The following is a 27,746-nucleotide window of genomic DNA, read 5'->3' as shown; positions in this document are numbered from 1 at the left end:
TGGCTTAAAGACGGAATAGTTAGACATATAGAAGAAATATATAGCAGAGCTGTTGGTCTTCATATTTCGCTAATAGGCCCACATAACCTCAAGAGGGTTTTGTTGTGAATTGCGTCATCCCTGGCTCGACTTCTAAATGTAATTTACCCCCATAGGACTCTGGCAGAGTTCTTTTTCTTGAAGCAGAGCCTCTGACTCTCCTTTTCAGGTTTTTGATTCCTTGTTGGTAGGCCTTCTCAACTCCCAAATCCTCTCCAGTTACATTTGCTGCAAGCTCCCTGCACTCCCTCTACTTTTTGCACTCATAGGCCTCCTCTACCTCGCCCCCCAAAGCCACTGCAAGCTCAAAGATGTAAATGAAATGGAGTGAGGCACGAGGTAACACAAGTTCTAGTCTAAGGTGGATTGATGCAATTTCAGCTGGAACGCGAAACCTCTGGCTTAAGTGTCCAACCAATATCCAGCCACAAGCCCTCAGGTGTCTGCATAGTCTCCATATGGTTAGTCAGCCTTGACAATTACTTTCCTGGACTGAGGTTGTTGCTGGCCAGTGGAATGCATCATGGTATTGATCTTTTTATCTAACACTCAACAAGAAAGCCAAGAAATGTGATTTCCCCATATTTTTAATGATGCCTTGAGGAAAAGAAGATCACGGTGGCTCACTGGTTGCAATTAAAGTGCTTCTCAAAGGCTAATGTCATCTGTGTGGCCCCTGAAGGAAAGAGGCTTGAGATGCATCTTTAGCTCAGAAATTATGTCTGGTAATGAACTCTGTATAAATGTTGTCACAATAATTGTTCAACCTCTTCATTGGCTTAATTACGTTAATTAGGACCGCTTAGTCATCCTTTCTTTTCAACAAATTTATTCACATTTCTGATACTTGCTGGCCTGTGCCACCAACTGGCATTGCATTGCAACGTTTACCCTTTTTATACCCCTTCTCAAAACTCCTCCACTTCCGTTTTGAATGACTGTTATGAGATCCTGCCGGCAAAGAAACATGAGGTAACAACCAAGAGTCTGTCAGCCGCCCTCCGAATCTAAAAAAAAAAATGGAATAAAAAAAAAACCCGACAATATCTGAAGATGTATCCATTTAGATAGCTGAGTGTGGAACTTCACCGTCTCCCTCAATTAAACTTGGACAATGCCAAACAATTAATAACAGTGCACACACAATCCAATCTGACTGCATGATGTTGTTATGAAGCCGCTGGGGAGCGGAAAGAGTGGAGAAATTACCCAGTGGACCACATGAGATAAGGCCTGTTAAATCTGTGCATCGCTAAGAGGCTGCTGCTTTCAGCAAAGCTTTGGATTTTGGTTTTTCATGCACACACACATACACACTCTCCCCTCATTTGTTCGAGTTTCACTGACGGCTTGCTCTCTGGACGTCTGGTTTTCTCAAGAGGACACCACCTGGTGACGTCACTAGCGCAAATGACCTATGGCCAACTTGCACATAACATGACAAGCACTCGCGTGTGCAGATCTGCGGTGAGAGCGCGTACAGAGGAGGGAGGGCGCGCAGAGGGAGAGAGCATCAGTACTGCGCGGCGGAGCACCGCGGTCACACAGAGCTGTCTGAGCCCGGTTTGAGGACGCACTCCCCACTGCGCTCCTGTGAGGGACAAATCCACCCGTCTCCTGGACACTGGCACATATCGCACCCACGGACGCTCGCACAAACACAGTCAAGGACGTGTGAGCGAAGTGCGATTCTCTTGGGAAGATTTCGGGGAGTCTACTTCATGTAAGAATTCAGGGAATTTGCGTCAGTCGTGACATTTGTTTGGAAACTAAACAAGCAAGGCACTCTGTTGGAGAAAGACTAATTCACAAAGATGAGACACCGAGGGGTTGTTCGACAACGTTCAGTTCTTTTGTGGTCTTCAGGTGGGACAAAGTCCGGTAAGCTGCAGCAGTCTCACCCACAGGGCGATAGTGTCTCTCGGTCACCTTCTGAAATAATGTCTTTTGGCGACGTGCGCGGCGCGCCAGTGTTAGTGTGAGTGACTGCCCGACGGGAAAAGAGAGACTGGATATAAACAGAAGCCAGGATTTTAGGCAGCGGCAGCCAGACACCCAGCGCAGGCATCTTCACTCTCTCCTTGCTCCTCAGATCCATGCAGGATGCCCGGGGAGCGCCGGGGAGTGCTGGTCCAGCTCAGCCCGAGTTCATGACGCTCTGGGCGGCTTCGTCATGCGTTTCTTGCTCGAGCCCAGTGCTCAGTCCCTCCGGCTCCTCTTTCTCTTTATCTTCGTGATGGGGGTGGCCCCCTCTCCGGCACTCACTGCCGGCTGCCCTGACAGATGCGTGTGCGACGACCAGCTGGTGGTCCAGTGCGCTGGGCAGGATCTCACCCTGTTCCCCAATGACCTGCCCCTGGCGACCCGGCAGCTTATCATCTCGAACAACCGCATCGGGGACCTGCCGGCGCTGCAGCTCAACTACCTGTCCGATCTGGTCTATCTGGATTGTAGCAACAACTCTCTGGCAGAAATCTCCGAGTCCACTTTCGGGAACTTGCGGAAACTCGCCTATCTGGACTTGTCTTTCAACACCTTGCTGCAGATCGAGGACCGGACTTTCGGGCCTCTGGCGTCTCTGGTAATGCTCCGGTTGACGGATAATCCGAGTTTGGGTGAGATCCACCCGGACGCCTTCGCGGAGAACATTGCTCTGCAGGTGCTGGATGTGAGCCGGAACAACCTGACGGTCCTTAACATCAGCAGCCTGATCGCCCTGCCTGCTCTGCGGTCTCTGGGCCTCAGCGGTAACCCCTGGAGATGTGACTGTGACACTGAGGACCTCTGCCTTTGGGTGCAGATAGAGGGATTCAAGTTCCAAGGTGAGGATGGTTCAGCACAGTTTCCAGTCTCCATATGAACAAACAGGATTAGGTTATTTTTTAGCTGTCAAATAAGAAGAGTTAACTTTTCTGATGACTTCTGGAGCTCAGAATAATACAGAAAACACATTACTTGGAGAGTTTGGCTAATAGAAGTCTGGGCCTGTTATGGTGGTCTCTTGTATGTTTGGTTCTGGACTCAGAGCTCCAATAACTGTACTGGCAAACCCCTCAAGGTTTTGTCGTTTGTTTCTGTAACTTGAGCTCATTTAGATACTTTGAATGTTTGCTGATCGTCCGTTTAGCTCCTGTTGGTGGGCAGCATAGTGCACAGTTACGCTCTTTGTTTTTGAAGTGTATGTACACACACATGTCCACACGCACTCTCCCATGTGTCTTATATGCAGAGTCAGGTGCTGGCTCCTTTGCAAGCGCTCAAACACGCACACTTTGATGCTAATGGCTTGACCTCAGAGTCAGAGCAATGTGAAGATTTTGTTGCCCTGCTCCTCTTTGCAACACAGTCCCGTCAAACTGCACTTCACTCCATCACTATCACAGGTTTCCACCAAATAAATCAGCAGATTCGCAGCCACCTCAGCCGTCTATTAAACAAACACACCAACCCAAGAAATCGCCATGTCTTTGCCTGTTAATTGAGCTTAGCTGTAAGCAGCTAAACTAGGGTCAGGTGTTGTAACAAAGAGTGTTGTCGCTCATAATGGCTGCCTTACATTGAGTCTTCATCCATCAGTGTTAATGCGTTCTCCGTCTGAAGCCTGAAGGCAGAGATAGTGGTGAAAGGATGATTGTGTCCTTTTGTTACTTTTTTTTTCTCGAGTACAGCCCCACCTGCCTGCACACACACAATCTCTTTAATGAACACACACAGCATGCACCTGAGTGTGCTGGCACTCCCATTACCGTATGCTTTGGCCCTTTGGTCCAGATGGTTAATGATGGTGCTCAAAAAAGCTGGAAGTCAATTCTCTCATTAAGGACAGCGTGTGTGTGTGTGTGAGAGAGAGAGACATAGAGAGAGAGGGAGTGAGATTCCACTTAAGTGTGAATCTGTCTGTGTTCTGTGGTAAGCATGGAGGAGACGAGGAGCTTTAGCGGAAAGCCTCTGCAAGACAGTGAGTCCCCAACGTTGTTATCCACCTTCAACTCCCATATCACACTAAGGTACACTCAGAAATTATTACAAATAAACACAGCTCATACAAACAAATACGCTCAGACACACTTATTTCCAATATTCTGCTCTGCTATATATCCCACCAAGCACCTTAACACAATATTGCAACAAAATCAGAGTTTATATTCTGGCCGGATTGAATTGTAAGCAACACAATCTCACACCCACAGTCGAGTCAATGTGCAATAAAAAAGGCTCACGCTTGTGCTGGTTTATTCCCTTTAACTAACCAAGAAATTCCAGCTGTCGGTCTTCAACCTGCTCTCTAAATGATGAAAATATAACAGAGTTTTGTCTGTTCAATACATCTTCTGTATTTCATACAAAAAATTAAATGGATATAGCAATTGTGAACAACTGCCAGTGTAACAAAATGAATGGGGTCAAGCGAGCATGTGTGTGTGTGTGTGTGTGTGTGTGTGTGTTAGATAATGCAGCGTTTCTGTGGTCATGAATGCCTTCCAATCTAACTGCAGGGCTGTGAGTCTAACGTACACAGATTCCAGCTGTCGCTACCTCTCAGTGAGAATGAGAATCAGGTGCATGCAAGTGTGCATGTTTATGAGTGTTTACTCTCCTCACACAGAAAAAAAAACTCATTTTGTGTTTCTGTTTCAGGTTTTTCTGTTTGTTTTCGGGGGGTGGGGGTGGGGGGTGGTGTCACTCAGACGCGTCTTGACTCTGGCGGGCATCGAAGTTAAAGCCTGACTCAAAGAAGGCTCTGTGGTTGGCAGCTTCTTTCAACTTTCAACAGAGGAAAGTTCAAAAGCTCAAATGTCACTGTGTGGCAGTTGTTAAATCCTTAAAAGAATAGAGAGAGAGGCAATTTGAAAATTAAGAGAAACAAAGAAGGAAAAATATAGGTTGTCTAAATTTGAATTTGCAATGTGAAAGACTACACTAAAACTAAAACCTAAGGTGTGATTCATAAACTGTTTCTCTGTATGAACTTCTGACTTTGCTCAGAAAATCAGACATTTTTGAAAATTGTCTGTAGTTGCCCTCAAGGCACCTTCTCACGACTGGAGATAAAGGTGGTGCTGCAGCAGAGCATACAGGAGGCACTGACGAGCAGAAGTGTGTGCAAGAGTGTGTGCTCTCTTCTGGGTTAAAAAGTGAGAGCAGAGTAGATTGATTAAGTTATTACTACCTCACTTTTAATTAGTAGTAGACCTTCAACCTCATCTCCTCACTCTTATCAATCTCACGCAGTCGGTGTTTAATGAGTTTATTTGTTAAACAAATGATAACAGACTTTGTTTTGGGGGTCCGGTGAGTGCATACTCACCAGCAAAGTGAAGGTGGAGGTCAGTTGTTTAAGAGGGTTAAAACAACTACCGTCAACAAAGACAGTGTGGTTTGTGTTAATAAGTACATGCAAAGTGTCCATTTTCATAGCAGCAGCACTGTTATAATGAGCATAACTCTGTACATTACACTGCAAACAGACATTTAGCATTCATTTGAATTGTTTTATGTTAAACCCTTCCTTCAACACTTCCATTTTGCACTTTACCTGGACGAAATGTGACCTTTACCCCTTAACATTCAGGCAATTTTTGCCTGAAACAAGCATACCCAAAGTAAGTTGAGTTGTTTTTGAACCACTTGGAGTAGAGGGCTGGTTGAGGTCTCTTTTGAAAGAGAACACTCTGAATTTTCACCCACAGCAGTCATAATCTTGGTAAGTGCTACTGTCACAGCGTAATATGAGCTTGAATACAGAGAAAGAAATGGATTTTTATGTTCGCCTAATTTTTCTTCCCAAATGTGTGTCTTAAAAGTGACTTTAGCATAGGGCTGCAGACTGGAAAACACTATAGGACTACAGCCTGAAGTATTACCTAGTTCCACGTCAGATTAGACTGTAATACAACAAAAAATGTGTATTTTGTACAGGTTTTTCTAAGGATAGAACCAGGCATGTCAAAACTGCGCCAAAAGCGTGCCATTTGGAGAGCCTTGAAAAAAGGCTGCCATTCCTGAATGCTTCAACATACAGTCATGATCTTGGGCTCTAATGAAAGGTTACACTTGGGACTGTCTTATCCCACATCCAGATCCTCTGTCAGTATTACTGGCAAAGAGTAACAGAAGCACAAACACATTTAGTCTATAACCAAAGCTTTGTGCATACAATAACAATCCAAACAAACAGTATGGTCTAAATGCAATTAGTTTATATACATAAATAATGACATAGCAAACAACACTGAACAGTATTCACAATTTGTATTGACATTATTTGCTGTTGGCAACATGCCAATCTTTGTAGCAGTCTCTGCCTGGCACAAAGCTTAGGGGCACATCACATGTGGCACACTTCACAGGAGTCTTGGTCTGGCTGTGTCTGCACCTCAAGCGCCCAGCTGTGCTGTGTCCTGATATGTGCACAGGTTTGTGATGACTGGCAAGAAATGGCCCAGGTTCAGCTGTGGTGTTAGACCCCGCCTCTGCCAACTCCAAGGATAAGGTCTCCCTGAATGCCTTCAGGTGCAAAGGAACCTCAACCTCTGTTTCTGCCATGTTCTTTGTGCAAGATGAAAGCATTCACAATAGCAATGTCCATGAAGTGGTAGAAGAAAGTCTATTTCTGTGTTTTGTGCAAGACCTGGTTGTATCTTATCAGGCCATCTGAATGGTCGACTCCCCCCATGTACCTAAAAGGACAGTTGGAAAAACAAAAAGAAAAATTGTATCAAGATATGTCCAGCACACAAATTATTACATTTCAAAAAGAAGATTTTTTTTTAATATACTAGTTGCAGTGTCCTGAACGATTTTACAATCAGCAGATTATTTGGTGACATGGTAAGGTGTCAGGATTGGGTATAACAGAAGCATCCACCCAGGGTCTAGTCTTTCTAAGCACAGAATTGGTCATGGCTCACCTGGTTTAGCAGGAATCAGTTAAGGAATCATCAATCAGAAACGAAAATGTCTCTCAATGCAAAACTGCAATGAAGCGTGTGCTTTTAGCACCTACTGTGCATGACATTGTGAAAAGATTCAGGGAGTCTGAGGAAATCTAAGAAAGTAAAATGAAACCGCTGTTTGTTGCGGGTGACCTTGGAGCCCTCAGGCAGCACCGCACGAAAGACTGTCATGTCACTATGATCGATAAAGCTACATGGGTTTAGCAGTACTTTGGAAAACCATTTTCACCCAGCACTGTCTGCTGCGGCATCCAGAAACGTAAGATAAAACTGTATTATGCGGGGAGGAAGCTGTACATCAACTCTGCCCAGAAACCCAGCTGAGCTCTCTGGGCACAAGCTCATCTCAGATGGACCGAAAGACAATGGACAGATGAGTCCGTGTTTCTGCTGCTTTTGGGAAAACCAGGCATCAGGTCCAACAAGCCAAAGATGAGAAAAAACATCCATGCTGTTATTAGCGAAAGGTGCAAAAGCTTTGATAGTATAGTGTGCATCAGTGCCTGTAGTAAGGGGGCCTGAAGTATAATTGATGTACCACTGAAAATTTGGAGAGACAAATAATACTATCAAGGCAATGCCTTTTTCCCAGAGGTCAACAGTTGTCTCAGCAGGACAATGTAAGACTCTGCTCTGTGTGGCTTAAAATAGTGTGACTTCATGGAAGCAGGGTGTGGTTCCCTGCAATCCAGATCTGTCACAAATCGAAAATCCTCTTCATGAGAATCAGACTGCTGAGCAACTTAAAATCTTGTATTCAGCAGGAATCAATGCAGATTCCTCTTGCAAAACAACAAAAATCGGTATGATTAAAAAGTGTAATTTAAGGGAAGGATGGTGTAACACATCAGTAAAAATCCTTCTGAACTAGAAGGTACTAGAGTCTGTATTCTGCATCACATTCTAGATCTGTTATATTTGCCAAATACAATGAAGTTGGTCCATGAAGACATTGGAAATCATTTCCTTTGGTTTTGTGTCTGTTAAATCAACAATCAAGTCGATTTAGAAATGACAGATTCTTTTTATAAAATGCTTCCTATTTTTTAGTGTATAACAAATATCAGTACTCCTGCAGTACTCATTCCCAGCTTACTCTCCATTATCAGTTCCTGACATTGATACAGTGTACCTTATCTTGTCATAATAGCCGTTGTACCCACCAAAGGGTTATATTGACCGTTCCCTCCTCGGAACACACAGCATGTAAGTAGCTTGTCTGGGTCCGGGCTGGCAGAGTTTCTGGTGTTGTGGCTCCAGTGTTGGGGAAAGTATTCCTGGCTGCCCCTCTGTGTCCTGAACAGCTCATAGGCGAGCGGCAAAGAGCCAAAGCAAGGGGGCCACTCATGGGGCAAGAGTTAAATATTCATAAAAGAGAAAGATAAACAGAGGTCAACGGGATTGAAAGGAAGGCAAAATTAATGAATAGAGTAAAGCTTGAGAGATGAGATTCTGACTAGATTAGCATAGCAAAAGAGAGGAAAACAAAAATGATGAGATGAGACAGAAGGAATGGGCAAACAGATTCAAGTGGATTTTGAATACAACCAATGAGAAGAAAAAGAGGCAGACTATCAAGAAGTAACCAACATCTCTGCCCTAGATCTGTCACTCAAACCCATTAAAACATTTATTATGACAAGCAGGCATCGATTCACTTTAACACAGGTAGATGATGCATTATTTATAAACTGGAACCATTCCTCAGACCCATCTGGCACACAGAAGCATATCCAATTCAACTTATGTTGTGTGGCTTGTATGTATTTTTATGTCCCTGTGCATTTCACAGCGTGAACTTGAGACCGAGACCGATGTGATTCTTGTGTGGGTGTGTTTGCGAAGTGATCACCTGAGGCACAGAGGGGAGTTAGCTCAGGAGTGTGAGTTCACATGCACGACAGGACTGTTTGCATGTATGTACTTGTACTTGTGTGTGACCAAAGTGAATAAATTTGGGAAACAGAGTGGAGAAAGCGAAGATGGAAAAACTCAGAGAAAAAGAAGCACATAGTGAAGGAAGAGGGGAATGGGGTGATTGTCGATGAAGAGATAGAAAGAAGGGAAAATACCAGGTAAATGCAAATGTGCCAGAGTGGGAATGAAAAGTGGGCGGTGATAAAGAGAAGAAAACTGTTAAGCATGATTGATTGAGGGAACAAGAGAGCGCAAGTTGCCACTATCTGACCTTCACTTCTCTCCCTCTCCACCCGGCCGCTGCCTGAGAAAGAAGGGATCATATGGAGAAATGGTGGAAAGGAGGATGGTGGTAATCTGATTAATGCCATATTTGAGAGGAGTGTGAAGGTGCGTGATTTTCAGCCCATGTAGACAAGATGAAGAAAAAGGTCAGCTATTCTTAGCACTTACTGACCCCAGAATGATGCATTTAGAAATGACAGTAACAGTATTTTAGCTTTGTTGGGAAAGGAAAGACCCCATAATGTTGTGGCGTGTATCGTGTAAGCATCTGCTAAGCACTGCTTGGAACATGATCTGTATGCATATGCTACTATCCCTTCAGTTTTCTTTAGATAAAATCAACTGGGAGACATAAAGCCAATGCATTCTGAACCTGTCCAGAGCCCCCCTCCTAACTGAATACATCATGTCAAACAAATCAACAACTCTCTTATTTTGGTGCCCTGATATCAGTCATGTCAGTAGATGCAGTTGATTGGTGCAGGTGCTCCAGCATCTGTCCAATCAGTCAATGTGCTGCAGTGCTGCCTAAATTGAGAAAACAAGACAGGGAGCAGATGCAAACATTCAGCTATTTGTCACTGAGTAAATGATTGCAAATTAAGATATTGATATAGACATTTTTCAGCAGGTGGTGTTTGCTAGTTCTGTTCGAAGGCAGGTATGCTGCTGCTGTTAGAAAGCACGCCTGAAAGGAATATTAGCTACAGTTCTTTGAGGTGGGGTTGTTCCGGGTACTTATGAATAGTAATTGTCTTACCTGCAGCTAATTGCACTCTATTTGGAGAATTAGGGAGGAATTCCAACAGGGAGCTCAGCTAACAGCTCATTAGAGCAGGGCCACAGAAGAGCAAATTTTTGTCACTCAAAACAAATCAAATCTCCAAAATGTTGCTGTGGCCTCACAAAATGTCATATTGGGGATTGTTTTAGCGCCAGTAGTTGCAAACACTACTGGATAGTTTAGTGGTAAGATTGCCACCTTTCATGTGGGTGACCTGGGTTCAAATTCTCTGCATGAAAGGTACTATGTCCAGTAGGGGTCCTCAAGCAAGACCCCCTTATTCTACATGCCTAGTGTAAGTCACTTTGGATAAAAGCGTCTGCCGTAAACAAGTTTTTTTTCCCTCTCAATGTCACCAGGTTGGCGGGGGAAAAAAGCAACTCGTAAATAAATGAATGACTTGATCTTAAATAGGAGTGAAAGAATACACGTTGTGCGGTAAAACTCTGCATCCTGAAGTCAAACCTCCTATTTGTAGGCATAAGCTAACTTAAGATGTCCTAAGTTGTAGAAGTGAAAGAAAATGTCCAGCGATCTGACAAATTAATACTTTTTTTCTTTTTTGGAAACAATGGATGTTCCTCAATGTTTACTGAGGGATTGTTGAAAGAAGTCATGCAGCTCAGTCATAAACATGTGCTAAATAAGTAGAGGTAAGATAATACCTCAGAGCTTCATATTTTCAGGGATCTGTATCCACCTGTTGGTGAACACATTGTTAACATTTTCTTTGGTTAACTTTAAACGACTTAGGGTATTAGAAGATACTTTTGTTTGCTGCCTCCAGCCTTCCCCTCTATATGGGACCACCACCATACTGATTACCATATGCATCGGCATAATTAATCTGCTTATAAATAGCTCTGCCCTCAGTTCACAGGAAAGGCCCTGCAGCTCACAGCTCTCACCATAATGCACACATACTGTAAATATAAACGCTCAGATGCAGAGATCAAAACTGTATTTTATTTTTTTCAAATGGCAGAGTTTGTCTCATGGTTTACAATCACCAAGTCACCCAAAAAAAGCTTAAGAAACTATTACAGTTACTCCACTGCCCTTTGCTGTTTTTATAAGTGGCATCAAAGAGGAAATGAGCCGGAGGATAACAGAGTGAAGTTCATAAAAAAGTCAACAGCGTTTTTCGGTAGAATCATCTCCCCTCCTGCAGGGTAGCAAGGAGCCCTCTTCTCTGTCAGTGTGTCAGCACGGAGCTTGGAAACCGTCCAGCCAATGACACGCCAACTGTATCACCCAGTCGCAGCGACAACTGCTCACACATGCACACTTACGATTACAGATGTCTGCTCACATATACACATTGCATTTAATGCAAACTGGATTTGCTTAATTGTGCATTATCTTTCGAATGACGTAGAAAACACACTATGGTCCCCCTTTGCAGTTCCTGAGAAGCTCAGCATAATCTGAGAGCTCAGAGGAGTGCTTGCTTTTGTTGTTAGTAGCTGCCCGTTTTTGTAAGTAAGCAAGATGATTTCAGTGTGTTATTGCTGCTGTTTAATTCCTTTTGTACTATTTTTATCCTCATAGCCCCTGGCTTGGAGTGTGTCACTGAGCTGCAGGGCTTTCTGTGCTTTCAGTGGCAAACTTCTCGACCTCGTGCCACTGGTTGCAAGCCTCGTGATATATTACGATAGCATGGTGACATTAGGTTGTACGAGCTCCACAAAAACAACACTTTTCTTAGCACAAAGAGGACAGACACACAACTATTTGGCTTCCTGTCTTGGGACATTTTGCCTTACTTATCTGACGACTATAACTAAATATCACACAGTTTGAATATAGACCGAGATAAAAAAAAAATTGTTCCAGACTATCTCACCGCAAGATGGCGTAATGCTTTCTGTCCTGGTTCTCCCATCTTACGCTGCAGGGTTTTCCGGCGAGTGCTTGTTGGAGGTGGAGAAATGTGGAAACTGCAGTGCAGTAAGCATGCAGAAACTGTGAATTCTATGAGGCTGCAGCAACTGTCCTGAGAGCGCTAGAATTAGACTGCACAATCAAGCTACTCTGCAGGAGTAAAGCGGACACACATATGTCTCACTATCTCTGTCTGTTTCTCCATTTTACACAGTCCCTAAACTGAAAATATACTGTAGTTACTTTCTGGAGAGAATCTGTCTTATTATCTGCAAGTGCTGCACATAAACATTGTTAAAGACAGTTTATGGGTTTTAATGAGGGTTTAGAAGCAAACTAAGTGCAGTGGCAAGTGAAAAGAAGGATATATATTTTACTGAAGGTGGCAGGCACAGGCACACACCTTCCAAAATCTGACCTCTTATCATCAGCCATAACATTGAAACTACTTCCCATTAGAAGTGAAACACTTTTATTACAATGCAAAGAGCCCCTGCACCCTCCAAAACATTTGTTCACGACCAAATAGACTTCCCTCCATGGCAGCAGCACACCCACCTCCAGCAGATCAGCTGACAACATCCTGAAGTCAGACACCACAGGAAAACCTCTACAGGTCCCATTGGTAACATGAGGAGAGCCTACACGATATTTGGCAGGTGGTTTTAATGTTTTGGCTCACTGAGCAACATCCAGAGGGCTTTGCCTTTAAATCAAACAGCATCCGTAAATAACAGAAGATGGTTTTACTGTCTTGTAAACTGAAACACAGAGTAATACATTTGAACCTGAACCTAAAAGAGCAGCATTGAAAATTTGAATTTGAATTCCCAAAACTCTGTTAAGCTGTTAAAAAGAAAAATTGGAAAAAAAGGGTGCTGTGATTTTAACTGCATTCAATAAAAATACCAGTGGGCATATATTATTAAAGATAAGGCCTGGTGGAAGAAATAGGGACCATGAAAAGCTGTGACAAACTGAAAATGTCAAGGGCATTCTGCCAGAATGATATCTGAGTGGTTTCCCAGGTTGAGTGATGGGATGAGTGAGAAAACACTGAGCGACAAAGAAACAGACGGTGAAGAGTGCCTGAGCGCAGTGTGAATCATCCTGGCTGCCACCTTTTCCTGTGTTCTCCAGTAATACTCACATTATGTTCTCTTATCTCTGATTATGGCAATCAGTCATGAATTTTCTCTCAAATGTAACCATGAATGTTCGAGAGAAACGCAGAATGTGAGCAGGCAGAAACTCCAACTAATACAGCTTTATAATAAACCCTGATTTTGCAGGTTCTGTTCGACAGCTGAATAGTTTGTGTAATTAGACAAGACCTTAGAGACCTGTGGTCGTATTCACAAAGCTTTTTATCTTACCGCTAGGAGTGCTCCTAACTCGCGCTAAAACATTTTACGTAGGAGTTTTTTCCTTAAAAGTAATTCACAAAGCCGCTGAGACCTATTCATACTAAGGATAAATCACTAAGAGTTAACTAAGAGTGACGCACCGTTGCTATGGATTACGAAGCGCTCAGTACGGTGATTGGTTGTTTGAGTGCAGGCGGTCTCGGCGAAACTCTTCCGCAACATCCCACAAACGAGCCCACTAAATCAACGAAAAACGAGGAAATAGCCTAGGCTACAAATGAACTCCTATCAAATAGTTACGGACAGTGCAGTTAGAAGAATACACGCATGATGACAAGTTTGTGCAGACTACGATAATGACGTTATGCACGTTAAAGAGAGAGAGAAAGCAAACAATACAACTACGTTCATTGCATTAAATCAACGAGGTAATTTATTTGCACCCTCCAAATCAATTATCCATTATCCAATTAGCATATTTCCAGCATTTAAACCCTAATATATATCAGCCGTGCAAATCCTCCTTCGTGATAAGCGAAACAAGTGAAGACACCGTCGAACGCATGTGAAAGCCCAATGGTCCCAGGACCAATTTACTGCCGGCCCAGTTTGTGCTTGAGAGGAGAGGAATTAGTAAGGGGAAATTTGGCTCTTGGGTTACCAGTAAAAAGAAGCTTGGGGCATGGGAAGAAGAAACATGCCTCAGCATTTCCCGCGAATCATGGGTAGATCCAGGCCACTTTGCAACAACGTCAACAATGTTAAAATTTGCATAAAAAAACAACCTGTGTATTGATGGAGTGGACTTTTTTCGATTGACACACACGTCCGCGTCTATTGATGGCGCAATTATTTTGATATGCGTACCGTCAATAGCACGAACCTCACCGGACATGCCTGCATTTGCCATAAAGTTGGCTGTGATCCTGTGTAGTTGCTGATTGTCCAAAGGAAACCGGATAAACTGTTGGTTTATGGCACGGCTGACTGATGGGTGGGATATTCCTAAATTGTCGCCATTGCAAAGTTGCATTTTTCCTGTTGATAAATAGTCGGGGACATTAATGCACTAATTCTACCACAAGTTTAATACCCTCACGATTGAGCCTATATCTCTTCATCAATTCGCAGTCCTTCATTGCTTCCAAAACATTTTGTCTCGCTGCAGCCATTTTCTGATTCTTTGTGAATAGGTCTTACTGAGTTAGGAGTCCTCCTTTTAAGCTCTCCTAGAGTTTGGTGTTACTTTTAGGCCTAAAGCCCTTTGTGAATTGCTCTTAGTGAAAAAAAAAATAGGAGTTTTTCCTAAATTCGCCAGTTAGGAGCTACTTTTAGCCCTAAGATCCTTTGTGAATATGACCACTGATCATTATGTTGTGTAGAGGGTGTGCAGTGTTGTCCATTACTCTGAGCAGCCGAAACAACAGCCTTCTTTACACAATCACTTCCAAGGCCTCTAGAGTAGTCCCCACAGAGCCCTCTTTATCAGTATATTTTATAGCATGTTGCACATTTCTGAGTCATTCTACTGACTGACTACTTTCCACTAGCTTTGATGTGCTCCTCTCATCATTCTTACATCATTGCTAGCTGAGGCTGCAGTGGCTGCTGATAAGAAAATTTGTCTAAACTTGAGGAAATCCAGCCTACAATCTCAGATACACCACAGGCTTCCTCAAGTTACACTTGAATTCTATACATTTTTATTTATTTCTCTGAGTAGTTTTAAACTAACAGCAGCACTTTGTTCATTTGGCACATCACGGAGAAAGAGGCAGTTGACAACTAAACGTTCGGTCACACTTATCATAACTAATAAGAAGCCTGCATACTAATCCACAGCATCAGTTGTGGACACATAAAGCTGTGACTGGAGGTTGTTAAAAACAACCTGTGGGTTGAGACAAACAGACAAACCTCCATCTAAACTTGTGAATTATGTAGCAGTGTTTTAGAGCTATGTCTTAGCTTTTGGCACTACATTCTCTGAAAAGAGACCAGGTGGCAGGGTTATGCAGCTGAGAAAAGTGAACACAGACGGAATTGTTGCAAGATGTGTGAAAGAATGACCGAGAAGGGAGGACAAATGAGACCCAAATACCCTGAGGGACCTGTCTGCTATTGTGTGCCTGTATGCACTGAGAGAGCCTCACTTCTCCAGTGTCTGTTTCAAAATGTTACATTGTAAGGGATGATACACAGCAACCTAAGTGCAGGCAAAAAAATCTTCAAACCTGACTGGAGGCAAGCTTGGCAGCATAATGAGACTGAACGGATCAGCCGGCCAACTCAGACACCACCGAGGATTAGGAAGAGCGACAGCCTCATGAACTGTTTCACAAAGAAAAGATGAGAAATAACAAGATAAAGATCATTGGATGCCAGCTCATGTCAATAATTGTCTTGTGAAAGAACTCTTAAAATTTTAATTGGATGAGGTCAAAATGCAGTTGAGTAATAGATTGCATCAGATTTCACAAGTGCACCTGGTGAAGGTACTAATCAGTGTTGGTGTTTCACAAAAATAGAAAGTCTTGAAGTTAACATCTAGAAATACCTTCCTGTGGCATGAAAAAAAGGGCATGGAATGTAAACATTTTAAAAAAAGAGTATATGCTTTGGATACAGTGTAAAATAGGATGCCTGTATCTATCCTGCAGAATCAACAATTATTCGAATAAATTACAAAAATTGTGGTTGTAATAACTTTTATAAATTGAACATCCTTTGTTGGGGAAAAAGGGTTTTATGAATTTGAACATGTAAAGCATTCAGAAGCAAAGTCATCTTAAAAGGTTTCATTGATGTTTAGTGCAAATTTGAGGCCAACATACATTTTTTCAAGCAAATCCATCTCATGAGCTTTGGCAGTTGGGTGAATTCACGTTGAATGACCCATGAGAAAGCTGCTTTTTTGTTGGTTGTCCATCATAAAATGACATGATATATAACCTAATGTAATAAATCATTGATGGGTGTTTAAAATATTTCAAATCTAAATTTAAAATACATTTAGATTCCAAACAATAATTTGCAATAAAGAACAATGACTAAGAAAAAGAACATTTTATTCACAACAGACAAAGAAAACATATTGCACGCTTTACTATTTGATAGAGAGATTAGCTAATCTTGATTTTGAATGTAAGTAGGCAAAAAAGTTGGGCAACAGGATAGAAAAGAATGTGATACTAAAAGCAACATCTGGCTAAACATGTTGCAGTCAATTAGATTAATTGGCAACAGGTCAGTAACATGATTGTGTCTACAAAAAGAGCACTTTAGAGAGGCAGAGTCTCTCAAAAAGTGGAGATGGGCAGAGGTTAATTAGTCTGCAAGAGAAAGAAAAGTGGAGCATTGCAAAGTCTAATTGCAAAGTCTTCTGAGCATCCGGAGATGTCTCTGTGCACAAGGGACATGGCTGAAAATCAGTATTGGATGTTTGGGATCTTCAGGCTCTCGGGCATTAACAACGACTATGAGTCTGTCATGGAAATGACTGCATGGGCTCACGAAGACTTCAGAAATCATTGTCTGTGAACACGATTCACCGTGCCATCCACGAATGCAGGTTAACTCTCTGTGATCCAGAAACACTGCCTTCCTCTCCGGTCCACCGCTCATTCAAAAGAGACTGAGGCAAAGTGAAAACTGCGCTCTGGTCAGATTAATCGAATTTTGAAATTTCTTTTGGAAATCATTGACATCGTGCCCTCCAGACTAAAGAGGGGAGACCACCCAGATTGTTATCAGTGCTCAGTTCAAAAGCCTGCATCTCTAATGGTAAGGTGCTGAATTAGTGCCTATGGAACTGGCAACTTGCACATCTACAACACTGAAAGGTGTATACAGGTTTTAGAGCAACATTAGCTCCCATTCAGATGACATCCTTTACAGATGACCTTGCATATATTTCAGCAAGACAATGCTAAACCACACACTGCATCTATTACAACAGCATGGCTTCATAGTAGAATCTGGATTGGCCTGTCTGAAGTTCAGACCTATCACCAGTTGAAAACGTTTGGTGCATCACGCAGTTCAAACTACGACAAAGAAGACCCAGGACTGTTGAGCACCTAGAATCCTTTGTCAGACAAGAATGGGACAGCATTCCTCTCTCAAAGTCCAGCAACTGGTCTCCTCAGTTCCTCAGATGTTTATAGACTAGAATCTACAATAAAAGTGGCAGGACTTTTTGTTACTTCTATACATGACAGCAAAAATTTAACGGCAATAAACAGCTTTTATAATTAACTTCAGCCCTGCGGCAAAGCCAGTTATCTTACTGCCGGAAGTGAAAATAAAAACTGCAAGTCCAAGTCATATAGTGGGAAGAGACGTGTCTCTTTCTGGAACAGTTTTTGATAACTGCTTCCCTCAAAGTCGAACCCAGAGCTTGTTTAATTTTTACAACGGTAACAATCTGACTTTAACCAAGTCTCATTTTGAGAACAGGGGCAGAGGCAAGGTACAAACTGTGTAATATTTTGTTTAAACCTGCAGAAGTGTGGCGAAAGACAGACGGTAGAAAAGCTGAGTCAAGAAGAGGCAGTCAATCAAATCTCATTTTGCAGGTTCGTCTTGGAGACATGAGACAACGTGTCAGCTCAGTGTGTTACAGAGGCTACTGTGTATCTCCCAGTTTGTCCTCAGTTGCTACACAAGATCCTTACAGTAATCTTAGCAGATCCCTAATTAGTTAAGTTAAATGCTGTCTCAGTAACGTAATGCCCTCTGGACTTCCTTGCTATTTCTGCCTGGACTAGGAGATTTGTCAAAGAAACCCAAACACGTTTTAATCTGCTTCTGCAAAAAGATTAACAGACATGACACAACTTTTCCCCTCTAATACTGATTAAAAAAAGCCCTCTAGTGTTGTGGTTGTTGCATCTGTATTGATCAAAAACCTTATCAAAGCACTGCAGATGTGATGTGGAAATTCTGCTCAGCAGGCTTAGAAATACCTCATCAGACCATCAAGTTAGCTCAATTGTTATATTTAACCCTTGCATACATCCAAATTGACTCATCTAATCACCAGACTAATCACTCTTGTGGTTATTTCAGGGTTTAAATCTGGTATGAGCAGAGAAAGACACAGAGATTTATATAGAAGGATTTAGGTTTATTTATGTGCATAAACCAATCTTTTTCCAGCAGATCTCTTTGTGCTACTGCTGCTAAGCCCTTTCAAGTATAGTATAGATCATAACCAGCCATTCTCAACATCCTGCATTAATTACCTTGTTCACACCTTTGGCTTTGTATTGGTAGATGACTGCAATTTAATTAACATTTTTAATAGCACCATTGGTAATCCATCAGAGGAGAGGACCACAGCCAGACACTTTGGTCATCATGAGAGTTCAGACTCACTTTATCTGGTGCTTTCAATTACAAGTATATGGACATATAATTTAAGATTGATTCCCCTTTCTGTGCATTAGCTTGCCTTTTTCTCCGCTTGGCTGTGTTTTCTGCCATTATCCTGATCCCTGCTCTCTCTGGACCCTACTTTTTAAAAGTGCCTTCTCGGTTTGTCTTTCCATCATCTCTCTCATTGTTCTCAGCTTGAAGGAGGTGGAAAAAGCCCTTTCTGTAGAGTGCAAAGACAATTAAGCATTCAGGGAGGAGCATGGGAATTAGTCGCACTGGTGAAGTCAGATTAACTGATTGAAAAAGGCGTTTGCTGTTTTCTGCTCTCTTCTTCGTTCTGATCACTTTGCCAGATGCATACAGAGCAAGCCTCTCTGTTCTCCACCCATTCTCTTTTCATTCTCTGCATTCACACTGATACTTTGACAGTAAAAGGCATAGTGTTAATCATAAAACACAGTATTTCTTCCACTACTTATTTTCTAAGCAAGGATACTGTTATTTCTCTCTTTTATAGTTTTGAAATAACAAAAATAGGAAACAGGTCTGAGGCAAAATGTTCCTTAGTGATACCCACTGTGGCATGAATCATAGCCTTTTGCAGTTTTGCAGCTGTTGTTGGGGTGCAGGTTTGCTCATTCTTACTGCAAAAGGCTTTTATTCCTGTGGGATTCTTGGACAAGCTTGCATGCACTGATCATGTAGGCTCTATCCACAGATATTAAATAGAGTATAGGTCAGGAGACCATGAGGGCCATGGAAAAATGTCCAGCTCCAGTGTTCTTGTTTTAGAAGATAACCTCTATTTCTTGAGATTTTTTTGCAAAAACTGTGATATTTGCTTGCTGAATTTGGTAATATTTAACTGTACATGTAAAATGTTTCCCCTTGTCAAAAAACAATTGATCTAAGCATTAAGCGTTAATTTCACTCAATTCTGCACTTTTTTCTCTCCAAACATACGTTTGCTCACTGAAGCCTGAAACTTTATCAATACACAGGACTTGTTTTCAAGTTTCCATGTTTAGATATTCTGTCTTAAACCTCTGACGCTGAAGTTTGCTGTGAGAATGCAGGAAAGATTTTCTTGATGATTCATTCATAAAGAGCTTGCTTCTGCTAGCGTCACTGCACTGTAAAACAACAACACCGCTCTGGAGTCTGGTAAAGCTTCCTGAAGGTCTTTTGCAGTCAAACACGAACAACCCCTGTTATTGTGCTCTTTAAAAATGTTCTCACTCTTCCAGACCTGACCTTGACTTTCAACCTTCCTGTTAACTGCCATTTCTTAATTACATTACAAACTGATTAAAAGCCTAACTGAAACCTCTTTGATATCGTCTTACCACCTGCTTTGTGGTGATCAATTGTTTTCATTTCCAGAGTGCTGGGCAGCTGCTTAAAGGAGCTTGTGGCTGCTGATTGTTGCATCACCTGGCCTTTCAGCTTAGCGCGCCCAAGCTAATTAAGATGTGAGACCTTGGTAAAGGTTTCAAACTTTTAGCAAAGTGTCCCTTTCCTTTCCTCCACTGATCTTAGTCTAAATGTTTACTGGAATATTTCATCTTTGATTTTACACTTTTTGGGGACCAGCATATCTTTTACTCATAGACAGATTGATACGAAAACTAATTCTAATGCTAATGCTCTAAAGTCAGTGTAGCGGGAGGAAATCATGCTGATAAACACGTCTAATGAGCTCTTTAGCAATTTGGATCTCATGTGCCTTCTGTATCCGTGACTGTAGCAACCTTTAACCCCTCAGTTTTCAGCTCTTTGCTGTAATTAAAGTGCTTGTTATGCCACTAATTTCACATCTCTGTGTGGTCATCAATGATTCAGGCTGATTATCTTATTCCTAATTATGTGTGGCAGATGTTTTGTCAGAGAAAGCATTCGTCTCCTAATCTCTCAGCTGCTGCAGAGTCATTTGTTAGTGTGTAATGATGTGCACGAGGGGGTGGGAGGGCTGGTGTGTCACAGGCTTGAAGTCACCTTTCGTTGCATGTATATGTGAGTGTGTGCAGCATAACAATGTTTCCATGTCCTAGACAGCAAAGACCTGTATTACTCAGAGAAAATCTATTGTGTCTGTTGGGATCCGTTATCGCAGAGGTTATCACTGCATTGTTAAAGGTTGTTTATGTGTGTCTTGACTGTTGATGGTTTCCCACCATTTTACTTCACTTTAATTGCATTTTTTGTCCACTTTCCTATCCTAATACTCTGTCCTCCATCATCAACCATATATACTTATTACTCTCTGTCATACTACATCTTTCCTGATTAATTTCCACTCTCATTACTCTTCTTTTTTCTGTTTCTTCTTCCTTCTCTCCCTCACCTCCAGACGAAGGCCAGACAATTTGCCACAATCCCCCTGAGCTGGCGGGCCAGCGGTTGGCGGAGGTCGGCATGCAACTGCGGGCAGATTGCCACCAAGGTCTGGGCTACTGGGACTACCTCTTCTTCATCGCCATTGGCTTCATCATCTTCTCAGCCGGCACGGTGTCGGCATGGGTGATGGGCGTGCTCATGGTGCTGTACGAGCGCTACACCAAGCGAAAGAGCGAGGAGCTGGACAGCGATGATGAGGACGAGAGGAGAGCGATGGGGGGAGGTGGGGGAGGTGGAGGAGGAGGAGGAGGAGGGAACCAAGGGAACGGGGATCTGAGCAAGACTGGCATGCAGGTGTGACAGACTGATGTGAGGCAACATGAGGAGAAAAAACATGCAAGCAAGAGGAGAGAAAAGACAGAGGGGAAGGAACCCGATGGGATGAGAGTAGTCTGACAGCAAATGACCTGCTGTGAACTAAGATCTGTCTGTCTCTCTTTGTTACAAACTTAGATATCGCAATATGCTCTTTTAACATATTGGAAAGTGAGTGTTTATGTGTGTGTGTGTGTGACTGAGTGTGTGTTTGTGTGAGAGAGAGAGAGACACACACAGAGACAGCAATAAGGATGACTATGCCTTCACTTCAGCAGAACAATGACCTCCGTGATTATTGAGAGCAATAACTCCGTACACACAGCTCGGAGTGTGTCTGTGGTCCCGCATACTATGTAAAGTGCTCTTGAGTAACACCTCGTAAATGATGATTACAACAGGTGATATGTGAGTGACACATTGAAACACACACACGCAGTATATCCATGAAACATACACAAGAAGGTATTGGGGGTGGGGTCACAAAAAGAGTGATGCCTTATCTCTGCTACAGTTGAAACTGGTACATTTCGGTATTTAAATGTAACTTTTCTGAATGCCTTAAGGCAGCTCACTTGAAATAGTCAACAGTCACTGTTTTCTCCTATAGACAGAATTGGTTCACACATTTTGGGTTAACTGATTGGACAAAGACAAAATAGTATGAATGTACATAATAAGAATGAGGAAATGTCAAGCAGTTCAGGGACTTGGTGGTCCAAGTGCTTCTTTACTCTGTGTTCTTCATGTTAAAAGTTTCCCTCTGGAGATTTCTAGCTATTTGTACCGCTAAAGAGTGCTATTAGAAAAAAGAGACTTGTTTGGTTTAGACTACTTCACTGACAGTTTGAGGAGTAAACTCAACAATTTTCTTCTGTCTGCACACAACGAATATTTCTAGTTCACAAATGGATGCTGTTTTCAAGTATGTTGGCCTCAAGGATGTTAGCAGAGGAATTTATGTGACAAATTCTGAATGTACACACGTCCGAGTTAACAAAAGAATTGCATGAGGTACCTTAAAAAAACTTAACACCACCTGAAAATCTTTTTTGTGCTGATCTCGAAAGGAATTGATCTTACGGTGAAAAGAGGTGCGCTCTGTGGTGTGTTATCAAGTTTCAAACAGTGGCATATGTCTGGGGCACATTTGGACTGCAAAAATGACTACTTATGGCCAGTTAATTTCACACTATACATTTATGTCAGGCACCAGAAAGAGCATCAGGCCAGGCTTATGCATAGACAACCAATGCTGTCTTCTTGGATACAACCAGGGCAAGTGGACATAATGGAAGTAGTTGTAGAAGTGCTTCAGAACATCTATTTGTAAGGTTTGAGTTTGTCGTTTGCCAGCTTGTATTTTTCTGCTGCCTGACGTAACCTGCAATGGATGAATCATAAATCCTAATGATGCTATGCATATTTATGGGTTAGCAGACATGACAGTCACTCATCAGTCAAAGCCGATCTTCCCATATCGGTGTCTGTCTGTTTACATGTTCATTTCTGCTGTAAAGCTGTCCATTTTAACATAAGGATGAATGGGGATTACCTTACTTTTGGCCAGCCACAAATGGCCATTTAAGGAGTTTTTAGTGGCATAATTTTTCAGAAGTTTCAGCCCATGGATGGGCACACTATTAAATATCTGAAATTATCGTTACTGGTAATTGTACCCTGGTTTCTCCCCTTCACATAACATCACACAAGTTGTGAGAGGCTGCAAGCTATGATTTGTCACATGCTGCCTTTCCTGTCTGTCATCTGATCCCTATAAATGAAAGACTTTACATAAAACAGTTCCCACCAGATAGAAATATTGTGCAATCTGAACCTAGCATTCAGCTAAGATTAGCATTTGTGGTGGTGCTTTTTCTCACAACCAATGTACAAGTCAGGCAGGTGTTAAGTTACTTTTAAAGGTCATTCCCTTTTAAAAACAGGAAGAAGTCTTCCTACAATGACACTAAGGGACTAACTTGTGTGTCCTGTGCATATACTTATCTTCCAGTTTCTGTGTGTGTATTGTTTAAAACACTGTGAGCCTAACATGCTGGCGTATTAGAAGTGGGCCAAGTTCATGGTGGCTGCGCATGAAGACAGTGATCAGGGTGATGGAGTCAGTCGTGAAATCAATGATGACTCTTCGTGATGTGACACTCTGTTGCAGTAAACATACAAGGCTGGAGTTTATAAACCAACTGTCAGTGTAGAGGTGGGCCTCTGGAGTATAAGTAGTACAGTGGGTGTTCATGTGTGACTGGGAGCTTTTAATTGGGACAGAGCAATCACAGAGCATCTCTGTGAGCAGCGTGGATGAGTGATATACGAGTGGAGACTGATCCAAAGCCCTCCTCCTCCATCCTGCTCCATTTCTGCCCTGTCCATCACAGGATAGCCTGGAGGGTGGAGATGATGAATGGCAAACTGGCTAGAGGTGGGGTTTAGAAAGAGTGGGGTCGCCATCAGAAGCAGGAATTCATCTTGACTGATGTGCCAAGCAGCTTGATTGATCGATAGCCAGAGTTATATTTGCATTCTGTTCAGAGTGGATCAGAATGGCCTGTATTAATGGGCAAGATTAAAGGATAACTCTCAAGAGAGCTTGGCTGAGTGTGTCTGCGAACACATATGCATATTTGTATTGCTTTTTGTGATTTGGTTTATGATCGCAGTGGTAAATCTTTAATGTGGATGCAGATGAGTGAAAATTAATTTAATTAACAATGGAGGGTTAATTTGTCATCAGCATCTGTCACAGCTGAGGCTGCAGACAGCTAAAGTTACATCAGATCACTTTCTCCCTTTTAATCACAGACAAATATACACATTTTTCTATTGTTTTAAGGGTTAAGAACCAAAATAAAAAATTCTTACATACCCGTGAGGACCTACGGACACAGGAAGCCCCCATAAATTGGGTGTCCTGTCAAGCTTTGGTCCCCATTGTGACATAAAAACACACGCACGCACACATCCACTAGAACTCTCAAGGGCAGAGCTAAAGTCAAAGCCAGAGGCATGAAAACATTAACACTCCTGTTTTGATCTCCCTTAACATGCATCATTACATCCTCTTATCCTCCCCTTCATCTTCAATCTGACACCGTCATCAGCTTTCACACAACGCCAGCACACAGTCAGACACACACCTACACACCTGGACCTATAATTTATCTGTTAAGTCTTTATGCTGTCATTATGGGATCAATTATTCAAAGGCAAACTTAAAGGGCCTGCAGATTGATGGTGTCCATCCTTCTTACATTACATCACATTCATAAAAAGACATTTGGACTCAAGAGCTTGACCTTTCAGCTGCATGCCCGAACTTATCTGTACACACAATACTTCCTGTTTGCCTAGATGACAGTTTTATACCAATGGCAAATATAGAGCAGAGCAAAGACGCTGGTCGTATATTGGCAGTAGGTCAAAGGACAGGGAGTCAGTCAGTGTGCCAAAAGGATGAAGAGGAATGTAAGTAAGATTGTCAGGCATTGTGCTGGTGTTAATACATCAACCGACAGAGCAGAGGACAGCGGAGTAAAAATATCAGTGATGTAAGAAGAGGGGGCCTCGTGTTTGCGCACACATGTAGGCAGAGGACGTAATCAGCTGCAAGGGGCATGTTTGTTGGTAGGGAGGGCAAACTGCAGAAGATCTGATGAGAATTTGAGAAAATCTTGGTTTATAGGCCATTCTGCAGCTGCTGCATTTGCAGCAGAAGAAAGTGTAATGTTCTGTTGATCTGAATTAGCTTTGTAACTTCTACTATCCTCTTGTCATCTCTTGACACATATCATTTGTGTGTGAGTTTTCATGTGTGTATGTGTTTGGAACATTTGCACATTGCTGCACAGAGGGGAAAATGTAATTAGTCTGCTGTTTGAAAATCAGAGGTTCTATAATCGCTCTTTGATAAAGTTGCGTATGTCCTTGAGGACGGTAGAACTGTCTGAGAGTCCTTACTGTGTATGTGTTCATATGTGTGTGTATGTGTCAAATATGGGATTTCTGACACAGATTCTAACATACTGTACCTCCCGGTCGACATTACATTGTGTTTTTTTTCTGTCGTTTCTTAATATTTTTCTTTAGTTTTGTACATCTTGAATCATAAGCAATAAAGAGTTTACGTGAGAATTCTGGTCTTAATAAAGCTGAGCTCTATTTTTCCATCTTTTATGGTCTAAAGGATTTATAAGGACAAAAGTGTTTTGGATCAGTCTAATATGCTATAACTGTTGACTGTGAAATGGCTGCCTTGTAAACCACCAGAATTAGATATCGGCGTTTTACATTTCTTCAATCCCACGGATTTGTGTGGTCTGAAAGTTTCTAAACTAAGATCTCTGTCTCCCTACCTTCTTTTTACACACCACTGCTTCGTTAGGAGTGTTTCGGGTTAGGAAGAGGCTGTAACTTTATGCCAAACCATAGTGTTTAGAATTAACACTGGACTTGAATGTGAATCTGCAGGTCAAAGGTCCTACAACTTTGTGCGACAAACCCTCCACCTGATCTCCTGGTCTTGACTTTTTTTTTGGCTGTACTTCAGTCTATTTTATTTGTCTCAGTCACCAATGGCAGCCTGTGAAAGCTTTGCACAGTGTTGGTGTCACATTTAAAAAATGAGGACACACACCCATCTTTTTTGTTTTTGTAAAAAAAAAAAAAAAGAACAGGGAAAAAAAGCTTGTGTACTGTGCTCTCAGTAGTGTAACTGCAATTTTACTCCCTTCTACGCCAGAGTGCAAAGGCTCAATGGTGCTTGCACCATCTTCCTGCAACCACCGGCCTCCCACAGGATTTCAGACTTCTGTAAGGGCCTGACAGGTCCCATGAAATCACATAAAAACAACACACATGGCTGTAATGTGTGTTACTATTTCATTTCTCTCCACGGATTTTTGCTCAAACCTTAAACGTACACAGTCATTGAACATGTGTAATGTCCCTGAACATGTCTTGATATCCTGATAGAAGCAGATCTATCACTGTAAGAAGCCTATTAATGATATAGTGAGTTTTTTATGATTATGATCAGTTCTTGTCTATGCAAAAAATAAGTACTTTGACTTTGACAAATAAGATACAACTTGCTCACATGCTGGGATCAGTGCAGTGAATCAAATAAATTGCAAAGAATAACATTAATGAAATAAAGGGAAAATGAAAATAAAAATTAATATACACATAAAAAAAAAACAATTTTAAACAATATATTTGAAACAGACTTAAGACAAGTTACAAAAGGACACTATTTACATAGGTACAGAGGTTACATTTACATAGGATTTGAGCTGCTATGGCGTTACACATGTGGCGTGTGGATAGTATTGAGAGAAATGTACTGAAAGGGTAAACACACAAAGCGGCCCCAAAAAGAAGTACTATGTGGATGGTACACAGGCCAGAAGAGGAATAAATACTGAAAATGACAAGAGTGATTAATGCAAATAGCTGGCCCTTGGATTACATTACAGCTTATTTTATAGATGCTGGTGAGAATTAATTTATTTAATAGGAAACTGACTCCAAACAATTTTGTCCCTATTAATCATTTCAATTCTAAAAGATGTCAAAACAGTGCTCAGGTTTTAAAAAACTGCTATTTTCCTTGAAGAATAAAAGAAGAATAAAAAGTATTAAATTGTTGATACTGAAAACGTTCATTGAAACCAGCCTCAATGTACAGAGCTCTCTGCTGTTTCAGGTTACACCTGAAGCAGGTCTAACACTTCCTTCTGCTGCTGTTCCAACATTAAAAGCCTCCACCTGGCAAAACACCAGGGAGCTTTTCTTATGAAGGCTCTAAATCTTAAGTTTTTCTTTTTTTTTTTTTAATTCCTATCAAAACAAAGTACTGCCTTCACTGTACAGTCACTTTTTCTGAGTGCTCTTTGTAGGTTTTAATGTGATCGCAGGGGTCATTAAATCATGCAGGACTGAAATCCAAGAGACCATAACTTTAGCTGGTTAGAGGGTGATATCTAATGTTTAACCCTATCGTGTGAGCTCAGTTTCATGGCTAACCTCCACTGTTTGGAAATTGTGACAGAAATATCTAACAAACACACACACACACACACACAGATACATACTGAGGGAAAAAGAGAAATCTAGCACTCTCATAAACCAGTAGTATTTGAGCCAGACTCCATTTCCTATAAATTGGACATGGTCTGCCTGTCATGTGTGGCTCCAGATTACTCAGAGATTGGACTCCACTCATACACACATTACAGGCACTAGGACTTTGTCAGGAGCTTAGAAGAGGAAGCTGATAGATGACTACGGAAAGTATGGATGGTTTTCTCCCCTCTGTCTTTCTCCTCTTTATCAGTCCCCACACCCTGTGTCCACCTGCTCACAGCACCCCACCCTTCACTTTTCTCTTTCTTTTCACTCCCTCCT

General features: G+C 41.9%; 1 protein-coding gene across 1 annotated transcript; it reads left to right on the top strand.

Moving 5' to 3' along the window:
- The first annotated feature begins 1,589 nt into the window (after nt 1-1,589).
- lrrc52 (leucine rich repeat containing 52) lies at nt 1,590-25,904 on the top strand. Its single transcript, XM_072389845.1, has 2 exons — nt 1,590-2,861; nt 20,962-25,904. The coding sequence occupies exons 1-2, from the start codon at nt 2,213-2,215 to the stop codon at nt 21,306-21,308; spliced, it is 996 nt and encodes a 331-aa protein (XP_072245946.1). The 5' UTR covers nt 1,590-2,212; the 3' UTR covers nt 21,309-25,904.
- The last annotated feature ends 1,842 nt before the right edge of the window (nt 25,905-27,746 follow it).

Source organism: Leuresthes tenuis, unplaced genomic scaffold (assembly GCF_036924035.1).
Source record: "Leuresthes tenuis unplaced genomic scaffold, fLeuTen1.0.hap1 SCAF_7, whole genome shotgun sequence".
NCBI classification, from domain to species: Eukaryota; Metazoa; Chordata; class Actinopteri; order Atheriniformes; family Atherinopsidae; genus Leuresthes; species Leuresthes tenuis.
The sequence above is the reverse complement of the archived record's forward strand: the minus strand, read 5'-3'. Positions and strand labels throughout refer to the sequence as shown.